Source organism: Gorilla gorilla, chromosome 5 (genome assembly GCF_029281585.2).
Source record: "Gorilla gorilla gorilla isolate KB3781 chromosome 5, NHGRI_mGorGor1-v2.1_pri, whole genome shotgun sequence".
In the NCBI taxonomy this organism is placed as follows: Eukaryota; Metazoa; Chordata; class Mammalia; order Primates; family Hominidae; genus Gorilla; species Gorilla gorilla.
This window is the reverse complement of record NC_073229.2, coordinates 21466309-21480564: the sequence shown is the minus strand read 5'-3', so window position 1 is coordinate 21480564 and position 14256 is coordinate 21466309. Positions and strand designations below refer to the sequence as shown.

Sequence of the window (14256 nt, the reverse complement as noted above, 5' to 3'; positions counted from 1 at the left end):
TACTAGAAATGTAAAATAGAGCAGCTGCTTTGGAAAACACACTTGCAATTCCTCAAAAGGTTACGCATAGAGTTACCATATGACGCAGCAATTCCACTCCTAGGGATATACCCAAGAGAAATGAAATATTTGTGTACAAAAACTTGTACACAAATCTTCATTAGTGGCATTATTCATAAAAGCCAAAAATTGGAAGCAACCCAAATGTCCTATAACTAGTGAACGACGGATAAACAAAATGTGTTGTATCTACTAGAATGTTATCTGGCCATGAAAGGGAATGAAACCCTGATACATGCTACCATATGGGTAAACATGAAAATGTCATGTTAAGTGACAGAAACCAGAAATAAAAGGCCACATAGTAAAGGACTCCATTAATGTGAAATGGTGAGAATAAGCAAATCTATAGAAACAAAATAATTACTGGTTTCCTAGAGGTGGGGAGGAGAGTGAGAATGGGGAATATCTGGTGATGGGTAGAGGGTTTGTTTTTGTAGTGATAAAAATGTTCCAAAATTAGATTGTGGTAATGTCTGCACAACTTTGTGAATATAATAACAACCATTGAACTATGTACTTTGGATGTGTTCTCTGGCATGTGAAATATGTCTCAGTTAATACATATATATTAATTATATACAGATGGGATCACTCATGAGACGAGTTCAGTTGCCAGTTGGGGCTGCAGTCATCTGAAAGCTTGATGGGGCTGGAGGATCTGATTCCAGGACCGGTGCCCAGTTTTGTTTGGCTGGTAGCACGTAGCCTTTGTTCCTTGTTCCTTGCCAGGTGGCCCTTTCCATGAGACTGCCTGAGTGTTCTCATGACAGGGAAGCTGGCTTCCTCCAGAATGCGTGATCCAAGAGGGCAAGGTGGTACACGGAAGGTACAATGCCTTTCATGACCTTGTATCATATGTTACACGCTGTCATCTCATCCAAGTCCTAGTGATTACATAGGGCATGAAACCAACAAAGAATCACTGCGGGCCCTCTTGGAGGCTGGTTCCCACAAGTGGGGTTAAATCCTGCTGCTTTCTTAGTGACTTCAGTCTCTCCAGCTCATCAGTCATAACCATTTTGTAACACTGCCCTAACTAAATACATTCAGTTCTATGGTGTAGAACTGTGAAGTTTCTCCTGGAGATCCCTGGTGATCTCCATGGTGATCCCTGGAGCCGTTCAAGTTTCTCCTGGAGATTGAAATGTGTGTGTGTGTGTATATATATACACATATACATGCACATATTTATATATATTCATATGCACATTCAGATTCATATACACATTCATATACATACACACATACATATATAATCATGTTCATATACATATACACATATTGTTTCTCAAAAAGTCTCACTTATTGGTTTGAAGGCAATAAATTCTAGAAAAATAAATTTCCAGCATGAGTTAGGTATGAGAAAAATCTAATTTTTCTTTTTCTTTGTAATATTTACTATGACATTTACTTGGCAAAAATACATGAGTCCGTAGGAAATGGCTTTCCCTGCTGCAATCCTCCAGCTAAGAACATAAAACCCCTGTCTCTCATTCTGAGGAATCAGGAAAAATACAAATAAGATCCTGATCCCCAAGCCCCCCAGATCAATATAGTGGCACCTGCTTGTGTCAGGCTAGTTAGGGGTCTGTCAGTCTATCAGTATTTTCTGAAGTAGCTTAATTAATTGTGGTTTTTTGAGAACATGGGAGATTTTGTGATGTTCCTGAGAGCTCATCTCTATGTGGGGTTTTTCCACAATAACAATATAGGAAGACGTTCAGAGTGGGCAGTCTTCAAGCCAATGTTATTTTGCCTTCATTGCATAAGGATTGTCTTGTCCATCCCGCAAAAGCAAAAGCAGCTGAAAACAAAGACTTTCTAGTTGGCAAAGGGAGGGAACACAGCAGTACCCAATAGTGAATGCAGGCATTAGGAGACCAGAGTAGGACCCCTTAACAGGTGCAGCCTCAGGACTGCAGGTGATGGGCTGCCTTGGTCGCTGATGTCAACACGAGACTTTTATTCTCCTCATGCATTTCATGGGTCATCAGAAATCTCACCCAATCACGTGAGGAACACCCAGTGTTCCAGTGCAGTGCCCTGAGAAGAGGAGGAGGGCAGGAGGGAGTGTGGGCATCAAGTTCTCAGGTCCAATGCCCTTATTTGCTAACCAGCTTTGTGACCTTGGGCAAGACACTTCCCTGCCAGGGGCCTCACTTCTATTCTGTTAAATTAAAAAGCTGGACTCATTCAGGGGTGTCCAGATGTTGAGATGCCAGTGATAACAGGAACTTCCAGGGGTGATCATTTTTTACTATGGCCAAATAAAATTATTAAAGAAAAAATGCTTAGCATCTAAAATAACTATAATTTCATTATAAGAAAACTTTAGTACCAAATAAAAATACATAAAAATGAGAAAACACAACATAAATTTTATAACCTTAAATGGGAAAAAAACCCTTAGTTTTATAAAAACTTATCTCATCATTCTTCTTGTTCTCATTTCTCTAGAGACCTTTGAAAATGCCACAGAGCAGCATTTGGGAACTCTGGGGATGGCTCTCAGGGCCTCTTGTGCTCTGACATCCTGGGACTCTCTGGTTCATTCAGCTGTCAGCTCACACCAGATGCTAATGGTGCCAGGCATTATTTGTCCAGGTTTTTCCATTTTATTTGGAAACTACTCAAGGTAGAAATAGCTTTTCAAATCTGTACCAAAAGTACCCTTTTGCCCAGTGATATGCCTCACCAGCACTATTCCCTGCTCAATGTTGCCTGGTGCTGGTGTTGGGGCCCCCTGTCGATAACTGACCTCCTCCTTGCTGAAAATCCTCCCGGGGGCTCCATGACCCCTGCAGCCATTAGGGTAATGTGGAGGTCCTCCAAAAAAAATATTCCTGTTAACTCCGTGAGGATGGCTTCAATCCCACAAATTAAGGGCCCGGTCTCGCAAGACTGCTCCTGCTTCATACACCAATTGTGTCTGAGCCTCCTGTACTTCTGATCAACTGGCTATAAATTGGGAGTTTCCATGACCCTACTTTCTAGAGCGGCTCTCAGAACTCAGGGAAACAACTTCCATTTCCTGGTTTATTTTAAAGAATATTACAAAGGATATAGATGAAGAGGTGCATAGGGCAAGGTCCAGAAGGGTCCTGAGTGTAGAAGCTTTGATCCTTTGTGGAGTTAAGGTACACCACCCTCCCTGCACAAAGATGCATTCGCTACCCAGAAGCTCATCATATCTTGTTCAAGAGTTTTTGAAGAGTGTGCTGGGCGCGGTGGCTCACACCTGTAATCCTAGCACTTTGGGAGGCCGAGGCGGGTGGATCACGAGGTCAGGAGATCGAGACCATCCTGGCTCACACGGTGAAACCCTGTGTCTACTAAAAATACAAAAAATTAGCTGGGCGTGGTGGCGGGCTCCCATAGTCCCAGCTACTCAGGAGGCTGAGGCAGGAGAATGGCATGAACCCGGGAGATGGAGCTTGTAGTGAGCTCCCATTGTGCCACTGCACTCCAACCTGGGCGACAGAGTGAGACACTGTCTCAAAAAAAAAAAAAAAAAAAGAGTTTTTGCAGAGTGTAACCTCCAGACTCCCACTCCCTCCTCCAGTTCCCCAAAGGTAACTGTCTTGGAGGGTGGTGGGTGGGGCTGAAAGTTCCAATCCTCTAGGCACTGTTCTTCTGGTGAGCATCCCCATTCTGAAGCTAACTAGGGGCCCCACCCTAGGTCACCTCATTAGGGTAAACACAGATGTCATTGGAAGGGGTTTGTTATGAATATCAAAGATACTCCTATCACTCAGGAAAATTCCAAGGGTTTAGGAGCTCTGTACCAGGAACCTGGGACAAAGACCAAATACAGTTATTTTTTACAACAAATTCCCACTTCTAACATTGTGTGACCCCGTTTCAGTGACTTAGGCCCACTGAGATTCAATTTCTTCATCAGACAAATGCCAACAATCTCAGGGGGTTGCGCTGATGACTGGTGAAATATGGCACGTCAAGTAATCTGGCACACCTGGGAGTCTGAGGCTGCACTTGACCCCTTCCCCCCCCGGGGTCCATCTGTGACAGAGGCTCCTGGCTTGTCCCAGGCACATTTGGTCACCCTGTCTCTTGCTGTGCATGCAAGGCAGGCCAGGTACCCACCATGGCTGCAATGATAGAGAATTCTTAGAAAAATTTCAGAAGGTTGTTGTGTGTTGGTTATTTCTCCTTGCTTTCAGCAGAGACCTGAGTAACATGCATGCAGGGATGAGCTAACCTGTCTGCCAGCAGTGCTGGGAGAGACAGCCTTGCCCAGCAAGGGGTCCTCACCTACAGACTTCAGTCCAAGTCTGGAGCCCTGCATGACATAAAAAACCAAATGTTTCATTACGCCCAACTGAAGTTACCATTAGTGGCTTCAAAGCTACAGCCTCAGCAGGAGATAAGATTGATGCTGGGTGCCATATTGTTTTAAGGTATCCCTCATTAAATTTAGGGAGTGGGGTGGAGAGAGTTCAGAAGCCAGCAAGTAAAAACGAGAATTTCATACTTAACATCATGTCTAGAAAATAACTTTGGCTGGGATTAATTCATTGCACATGGAACTGACTAGAAATCCATCTAAGTTTTTGAGAGGATTGAATTATCAAAAAAACCCATTAGCCTAGACTGAAAAACCTATGAAAGCAATCTCTGGTTCCCAAATCTGCATCAGCAGGAAGCAGGCAGCAAAAGATCTGTAGCTCTGCCAAATGGGGCTTGGATGTGGTCATGGAGGACCAGGAGGGTAAAGCCAGAGGGTATGCGGGACAATGAACTAGGGAGTTCATCCCAGACAGTGGACCCAGGGCAACCAAGGGATGATACCTCCAAGGCAGACAGAGTCTTTGCAATACCTCCCAGTAGAATTTGATAGTGGCCAGAGAAGTGGCTCTCGCTGGTGCTTTGCATTCCCTTTTCCTAATGTTTGTATTTGTTTCACCATTGCATATCAGGTATGTGAGAGGACGGATTGCTTATTCTTTAGTTTATAAGTAGCTAGATGACAAAGAGCCACATTCAGACTTGAAGGAGAGGCCTGTACATCACCCCAGATATAACTACTGGGCCCTTGTGGTGGTCTTCTTTGCTTTAGGACTGAACGTGCTATGTGTGAGGAAAGGATACACTTGGATATTTTTGTAGCGAAAGGGATAGACTACATCACAAACTGTATTTATCCCCTGATTTCTGCTCTCCATTTTTTCCCATAGTAATAGAACTTGGCTTCCCAGATAAGGACTATATCTCCCAGCTTCCCACGCAACCAGGTGTGGCCAGGAAACCAAGCTCCGGCAACCACTACAGTGTTTGTTGGCTTACAGGACTCTTCCTGGAGAGACAGTTGTTTTAAGTCTTTTGAACTTTCTTTCTCCCCTTCTGTTTTCCAGGATGTAGATGTGATGGTTAAAGATGCAGCTGCCATCTTGGATTATGAAGTAACCATGGATATGGAAGACACATACGATGAAACAAGGTAGAAGCAGCCTGGGTCCTTGATGTTACGGCCAACTTACCTCTAGACTTCTTTGAAGCAGAGAAATAGGCTTGCTTAAGCTACAGGTACTTTGTGTATTTTGTAACGTGCAGTTGAACCTAACTCTAAGTAACACCAAAACAATTAAGAAATAAGGCAGGATTAGATTGTAGTCGGCATACCAACTTTTTTTTTTGAGAGAAAGTCTTGCTCTGTAGCCCAGGCTGGAGTGCAGTGGCATGATCTTGGCTCACTGCAACCTCCGTCCCCCACGTTCAAGCGATTCTCCTGCCTCAGCCTCCTGAGTAGCTGGGATTACAGGTGCCCACCACCGTGCCCAGCTAATTTTTTTGTATTTTTAGTAGAGACAGGTTTTCACCATATTGATCAGGCTGATCTTGAACTCCTGACCTCAGGTGATCCACTTGCCTCAGCCTCCCAAAGTGCTGGGATTTTTACAGGCGTGAGCCACCGCGCCCGGCAGCATACTAACTTTTAAATGAAAACTAGATTGGAGAATATGGCTTAGACCAACAACCAAAGATGTGGGGTTCTACTATCAGCACCCTCAAGTTTAGGTCTTGATCTTCTATGTTGGAAGGGCAGACTAAATAGCAGACATCCAGCCAGCCAGTTTCCTGTGGCTCACCTGGGGATCTTACTGGAATACACATTGATTCAGTAGGTCTGGGGTGGGGCCTGAGATTCTGCTTTTCTATCTGCGTTTCTAACAAGCTCCCAAGTGCCGATGCTGCTGGTCCAAGGGTCTCACTTCAGGTAGGAAGAATCTGCTTCACACCCTAATGAAGTGTTCAGAGCCAAGAGCCTGTCCTGGGCCCTGACCCTACTTGCACCGAAACTCAGGGGGAGGAGTTCATAAGAGGTAGAAAAGGCAGCCATAGAGCATTTGTTCTCCAACCAAATAGCTGGGGAGCTTCAAAACACTGATGTCCACTTCTGACCCTGAGGTCTGGCTCTGGGTGTGACCTTTGAATTGGGAAGTTTAAAAGCTTCCCTGATGACCCTAAGGGACAGCCATTGGGACCCACTGTCCTAGAAGGCTAATGTTTCCGTGGAAGTTCTTGCTTATGGGCTGAGGCAAGAACTCTAAGAAATGTCCCTCCTATACTCAGGGCTGGGACTGGGGTAAGGTGAGTGAGGCACCCAACTTGGGCATTAAGGTTAAGGAGAAGGAGATCCCCAAATACTCAGTAACCAAATAATAAATAATATTTGAATTATATAAATAAATATCTAAATATATATAAATATATGTAAATATATAATATATATATAAATGTATATATAAATATATATAAATAAATGTATAAATATATATATAAATATATATAAATATATATATACACATATATATTTTTTTTGAGATGGAGTTTCACTCTTTCACCCAGCCTGGAGTGAAGTAGGGCAATCTTGGCTCACTGCAACTTCTGCCTCCCAGGTTCAAGCGATTCTCCTGCCTCAGCCTCCCAAGTAACTGGGATTACAGGTACATTTTTGTATTTTTAGTAGAGACAGGGTTTCACTATGTTGGCCAGGCTGGTCCCGAACTCTTGGCCTCAGGTGATCCACCCACCTCGGCCTCCCAAAGTGCTAGGATTACAAGCATGAGCCACCACACCCGGCCTGAATACAATATTTTTAAAAATCAAAATTAACAGAAATAATCCACAATGAATAAAATACAAACATTTTCAATGAAGACAGGATCTGTAACTGTGCCCTGTGGAGTCATATTGGAGCAAAAGGAAAATCAATGATACCGACCCTGCAGGCTACTTGCATTAGCTCACTGTCCTCCTAACTTCTGGGCTAAACAACCCAGCTAAAGCCCACTAGAGGGGGGCTGCTCCCCAACCTTTGCTAGCCCCCTCCTGCTGACAACTGCTGATCCTGGGACCAGTGATGGGCAGGTCCACCTTTGCCCTCAAATGGTTCTGAACTAGGTCATTGCAGTCCTTTAAATAAATTAACCAAAACCATAATAATAACAACAGAAACATTTATTAAGAGCTAAGCGTTTTACAAATATTAATTCACTTAATACTCACATCAATCTTATAAAGTAAGTGCTCTTGTTATTTCCTTTTACAGGTGACCAAACTGAGGCATGGGGGTTTAATAAGCTTACCCAAAACTACACAGCAAGGAGGAGGCTGTGTCGGGAATCAAACTCAGTCACTGTGGCCCCCAAGTCCATGCTTATAACCACCAGGTAAAAAATGTGCCTCCTATTCTAATTTCTGTCTGACAGTGGGCCCAGTCATGGTTTCAATACAGCTCAGCAGAGCAATGCAGCAAATCCAGGTAGCAACACTAAAATACTCAGAAAAGACCAACCAAGCAACCAAAGCATAACATCAGCAATAGCACAACCAATGTGAATCATGAGAACCCTCTGTCTTTATTAAATGTGGGGGAAGAAATCAAGTGACTCGTGATGGGGCCTAGAAATGAGTGTCTCCCCCCACCCCCGGTTTCCGCTCTGGCAGGCGGGTGTTAGCGGATGGTGTACTTGTCCCACTTCTTCTCCGGGTCATAGGCCTCCCAGCGGCTGGCGGGGAAGATGTGCTTGTTCTTCTCGTACCAGCTGCGCAGCACCACCTTGCCTGCGTGCGACTCGTCCTTCTCCATGGTGGCGTCGCTGAGCAGGCGCACGTCATCGTGCACATCGAAGCTGAAGAGCGGCCCGCTCTTGCCCCTCGCCCTGGCGATGATGAAGTCGTAGAAGGTGTGGTAATGCGGCAGGATGAGGTCCTCCTTGATGAACATGAGCTGCTCCACGCCGGCGGAGCGCAGCTCCAGGAAGTCCTTGCGCAGCCCCTGCAGCGCCTTCTTCAGGAACTGCTGCACCGTGTTGCCCTTGCGCACCCGCACCGTGCGCCGGTGGCCCGAGCCGTCCCAGTAGCTGAAGGTGACCTCCATCTCCTCGTCCTTCACTTTCTCGCGCTGCGCCTCCCACTCTTGGCGCAGCTCCTCTCGGAGCCGGTTCTCCTCCTCCTCGCGGTCGCGGTCTGGCAGGAAGCTGGTGTCCACGTCGGGGTTCTTGCCCAGGTTTCCGGCGCGCCTGGCCTCGGCCGCGTCGGCCTGGTCATCGAGGTCGTCTAGTGCAAAGGACAGGCAGGAGATCTTACGCTTGCGCTCGCGCCGCTGCTCCTGCTCCCGCTGCCGCTCCTGCTGCAGCCGCTGCTCCTCCAAGTGCTGGCGCTTGGCCAGCTGCCGCTCGCGCTCCCTGACCAGGGCCTCCTGCCGGGCCTTCATGTCGTTCAGGGTCACCAGGCCCACCGTGCTGGACTTCAGCTCGGCCTCCACGGCGTCGTAATGCGCCGAGAACCTCTTGTCCACCTGCGACTTGAGGATGGTCTCCTCGGCGATGCGCTGCTTCAGCACCTCCATCTGCTCCCGCTGCTTTTCGCGCTTCTTGAGGAGGTGCATGGCACGGCCTGCCTCGCGCATGGTGCCCTTGTACTGCGCCATGGCCCGCGCCTACCCGATGGGCTCTGCAGCAAAGGGGAAAAACGCGGCAGGTAGAGGGGGGCCCACGCAACGGCGGGGAATGCTCAGCTCTGCGCCTCCTCACAGGGCTTTCGGCAGTGATGGAAGCGTTCAGGGGCTGGGCCGACCTGCTAGGGTAACCACCAACCTGACAGTGTCACCAGGCACCAATTTCCAGCATTTTATTTGACCTCAACAAATGCAAATGCGAATGGCCCCACGTAACGGGTGGCTGCCATGCCTGAGCGCAGCGCTGAATTTGGGGAGCTGCATACAGAGAGGGTTGGGCTACTGAGCGGACCCTTACCTGCCCAAGCACCCTGTCGAGCGGAGACACGCGGGAGCTGACCTCCACGAGAACCACCCACGAGCAGAGGCCCACTCGTCCCGGGCTCTCGCGACAGCCGTGGACACAGGAAGTGGAGGCGGTGCGCCCCCTGGCGGGGAGGCGGGCCCTGAGGAGAGTGCCAGGCTCCTGGTAGGGCCGCTGCGGAAACAGGAAGTGGAGGTGGATCGCCCCCTGGCGGGGAGGCGGGCCCTGGGAAGAGCTCCGGGCTCCTGGTAGGGGCGGGGCTCCTGTGGGGCGGGCCAGCGCGGGGAGGATCGTGGAGGAGGCGCTTCTGGCCCTGCCCAGCCGTGGCTGGCCGGGGCTCCTGTTTTCATGCTGTGGGCAGGGCGGGCCCACACCTGCTGTGCCTGCGTGCTGAGCCTTCTCGTGACCAGCTGTAAACACGCAGAAGCAATGTGGGCGCAGCGCAAGCTGCTGCGGCCACCCAGAGAGCCTTGCAACAGCCCTGCTCTCCAACCCTCCTCCTCCCGCCTCTGATGCTACCCCGCTGTGGCGTCTCGTGAACATTACCTGCGCACCACTGCCTGTAATTCTTTCTTATGGCCCCAACACAACCATTCTTTGATAATAGAACCCTACTCGCCCCCCAATTTCGTGACAAAACCTGCACTCAGCTTGTTTGACCTCTTCTATACAGCAGTTTCCCCCGGGTTCTAAGCTCTGATAACCATGGGAAACTGAGTTAAAGTACAGCAGTGTCTTCACTGTGAGCCTCTAACATGCCAGTTTCCACTGTAACTCTCCAAGAGCAGGGCAGACCAGTTCATGTTTCGTGACCGTTTCTCCCCTGCAGGAGATCTGGTAACACTCGCTGAAACCAGTGCTTCCTGGGACCTAGTTTGGAAAAGCTGGTTGTGAAATACATACTGCGATTCAGCCTCCTCCCGTCTAAGGGCAACAATGCCTGTGAGCATAACCTTACCAAGAAGCGTGAATCATATGATAATTACATATGGCACCCACATATCCAGAGGAGAACAGCAGGGTGTGAGCACTCATCAAATTGTCCAAGCCAGAAACCTAGGCCTTTTCCTGGAATGACGTTCCTCCACAGGTAATCGATTACAGAAGAGCCTTTCACACTTTCCTTTTTCTCCCATTCCCCACCACTTGCCTTAATCTAGGAAATTAGCATTTTTTTAAATCTAAAGCCTTCTCATTGTTGCCCCATCACCAGAATACAAGAATATCTTATTTTATTGAGCTCTGGGATACTGTGTTTTGTTTTTGTTTTTACAAATTGAAGATTTGTGGCAACAGCATCAAGCGCCTACTGGCTCCATTTTTCCAGCAGCATGTGCTCACTTCGTGTTCCTGTGTCACATTTTGGTAATTCTTGCAATATTTCAGACTTTTTCATTGTGATATCTGCTATGGTGATCTGTGATCATCGTTCTGTGAGGTTATTGTAATTGGGGGCACTCCGAAGTGTGCAATAGAAGACAAAGACGTTTATTGATTTAACTGATAAATGTTATGTATGTTCTGACTGCTCCACTGACTGGCTGTTCCTTCACCTCTCTTCCTGTCCCCAGGCTTCCCTAGTCCCTGAGACACAGCAATATTGAAATTAGGCCAATTAATAACCCTGCAATGGCCTCTAAGTGTTCAAGTGAAAAGAAGTGTCACACGTCTCTCACTTTAAATCAAAGGCTAGAAATGATTCAGCTCAGTGAGGAAAGTATGTCAAAAGCCGGGATAGGCCAAAAGCTAGGCCTCTTTTGCCAAACAGTTAGCTAAGTTGTGAATGCAAAGGAAAAAAATCTTGAAGGAAATTGAAAGCGCTTTCCTGGTAAACATATGAATGATAAGAAAGCAAAACAGCCTTATTGCTTATATGGAGAAAGTTCTAGTGGTCTGGATAGAAGATCAAACCAGCCACAACATTCCCTTAAACCAAAGCCTAATCCAGGGCGAGGCCCTAAGTCTCTTCAATTCTGTGAAGCTGAGAGAGGTGAGGAAGCTTCGGAAGAAAAGTCTGAAGGTAGCAGAGGTTGGTTCACGAGGCTGAGGAAGGAGGTCACCTCTATAACATAAAGTGCAAGGTGGAGCAGCAAGTGTGATGGAGAAGCTGCAGCAGGTTATCCAGAAGATCTAGTTAAGAGCACGGATGATGGAGGCTACCCTAAACAATACATTTTCAATGTAGACAAAATAGCCTTCTATTGGAAGAAGATGCCATTTAGGACTTTTATATCTAGAGAGGAGAAGTCAATGCCTGGCTTCATAGCTTCAAAGGACAGGTTGACTCTCTTGCTAGGGGCTAGTGTAGCTGGAGACTTTCAGTTGAAGCCAATGCTCATTTACCATTCTGAAAATCTTAGCGCCCTTAAAAATTATGCTAAATCTACTGTGCCTGTGCTCTGTAAATGCAACAACAAAGCCTGGAGGACAGCACATCTGTTTACAGCATGGTTTACTGAATATTTTTAAGCCCAGTGTTGACACTTACTGCTCTGATGATTCCTTTCAAGATATTACTACTCATTAACAATGCACTTGGTCACCTAAGAGCTTGATGGAGATGCTCAAGGAGATTAAAGTTGATTTCATGCTTGCTAACACAACATCCATTCTGCAACCCATAGATCAAGGAGTAATTTTGACTTTTAAGTCTTATTATTTAAGAAATACATTTCCAAAGGTTATAGCTGCTGTATATAATGATTTCTCTGATGGATCTGGGCAAAGTAAATTGAAATTTTTCTGGAAGGCATTCACCACTGTAGGTGCCATGAAGGACATTCACAGTTTTTGGGAGGAGGTAAAATATCAACATTAACAGAAGTTTGGAAGAAGTTGATTCAAACAGCATTACATGTTACAAAGAAATCTTTCGTGAAAGGTAGAATCAATCAATGTGACAAACTCAATATTGATTTAAGAAACTGCCATAGGCCCAGCCTTTGGCAACAACCACCCTGATCAGTCAGCAACCATCAACACTGAGGCAAGACTCTCCACCAGCAAATAGAGCACAGCTCACTGAATGCTCAGAGGATCATTAGCATTATTTAGCAATTAAGTATTTTTAATGAAATTATGCACATTATTTTCTTAGACAAAATGCTACTGCACACTTACTAGACTATAGTATAGTATAAACATAACTTTTTTTTTTTTTTAGACGGAGTCTGGCTCTGTCGCCCAGGCTGGAGTGCAGTGGCGCAATCTCAGCTCACTGCAAGCTCCGCCTCCCAGGTTCACGCCATTCTCCTGCCTCAGCCTCCCGAGTAGCTGGGACTACAGGCGCCTGCCACCACGCCCGGCTAATTTTTTGTATTTTTAGTAGAGATGGGGTTTCACCATGTTAGCCAGGATGGTCTCGATCTCCTGACCTCGTGATCCGCCCACCTCGGCCTCCCAAAGTGCTGGGATTACAGGCGTGAGCCACCGCGCCCGGCCCATAACTTTTATATGCACTAGAAAATTTAAAAATTTGTGTGACTGTCTTTGTGGTGGTCTGGAACTGAACCCACAGTATCTCCGAGGTATGCCTGTATTCTTGTTCTTGTCTAACTTCTATACAATATCCTCAGAGATCCTCATAAAAAATGAATCTGATAACATTACTCTCCTACTTGAAAAACTCCAACTTCCCTTGTAACAGCCACATCAGAATCTCTTTGTTTGTCCTCTAAGGTCTCTAATAGGTGGACCCATGCAGCACTCACCCAGCTTTTTCACTGCGCCTGAATAGAAGATGCCCTTTCAGGCCAGGCGCAGTGGCTCACACCTGTAATCCCAGCACTTTGGGAGGCCGAGGCGGGTGGATCACGAGGTCAAGAGATCGAGACCATCCTGGCCAACATGGTGAAACCCCGTCTCTAATAAAAATAAAAAAAAAAATTAGCTGGGTGTGGTGGTGCATGCCTTGTAGTCCCAGCTGCTCGGGAGGCTGAGGCAGAAGAATTGCTTCAACCCAGGAGGTGGAGGTTGCAGTGAGCCAAGATCGCACCACTGCACTCCAGCCTGCTGACCCAGAAAGACTTCATCTAAAAAAAAAGTTGCCCTTTCATAACTGTTACCTTTGGACATACTCTTTCTAGAAAGTCCTGCCCTTCGCTGTGCTATCCCTGAAGATCAGCACAAATGTCATCTCCAAGAGGAAGCCTGGAGCACCCACCATCACCATCACCACCCACAGATGGACAAAATTACCAATAGTCTCCTCTCTCAGGTTTCCCATATAATTACCTTTATTACACTTAACATAAATAAGATAGCCTCTCCACTTCTTTTTTTCAGTTAAATGATCCAACCTACTAAACTTTAATTCAATCGACTATAGTTTGGCCACAAATACTATATTCACTCTTTCTCTAATCGAATCAGAACTTGAATGTCAATATCATCCCTAAACCTTATCATCCACCCTCCCATTATCCAGCATCCACCTCTGAACTCAGTCACGGCCTCCAAATACTATAGCCAGCTCCCAGAATTAAAAGGTTGAGCCTCAAATTCTCAGAAAATTTTAACAAGAAAAACAACTAGAAAGAAGGAGATTTATCCTAAAAGTCTGATATACTGTTCTGTAGAATTTTCCCCTAAGTTCCAAGATGGTAACTTCCTCTTTCAGCCTTAATTCTCAGCGAAAATACCCACAAAACTAAAAGCTACTGCTTTAAGCTCTTAAATTTTATCAGCAAAATGAGGCTGAGGACCCGGGCCCACACAAATGGTGAAACTTTAAGAAAGAAGAATAAATAGAACAAAAAAGAATGATTGTTCTAGTTATTCTTCCCTGATTCAGACATTGTGGTTTGTTTTTCCAATAGGTTTTGTCATAAAGGAGGAAATAGGCATATTACGGAAAAGTTTGAAAAGAAATGTAAATAAATAAAAAGTTCACTCAACATGAACACATAAG

The 14256-nt window shown here is 46.1% G+C and overlaps 1 protein-coding gene across 8 annotated transcripts in view; it reads right to left on the bottom strand.

Annotated features, from left to right (window-relative positions):
• LOC101129165 (protein FAM50B) overlaps nucleotides 1-14256 on the bottom strand; it is a 161510-nt gene that overhangs the window by 134134 nt on the left and 13120 nt on the right. Inside the window, exons 1-2 of one of the 8 annotated variants that reach the window (XM_004043210.5) lie at nucleotides 9342-9570; nucleotides 7528-9039 (exon numbers count right to left, since the gene is read on the bottom strand). The exons of 6 other annotated variants lie outside the window; for them this stretch is intronic. In XM_004043210.5, coding sequence (XP_004043258.1) covers nucleotides 8039-9016 — 978 coding nt within the window. In that variant the 5' untranslated portion in view covers nucleotides 9017-9039; nucleotides 9342-9570 and the 3' untranslated portion in view covers nucleotides 7528-8038. Of the gene's footprint in view, nucleotides 1-7527; nucleotides 9040-9341; nucleotides 9571-14256 lie in introns of those variants that run through there. One more of the 8 variants, XM_055390974.2, reaches the window with a different exon arrangement.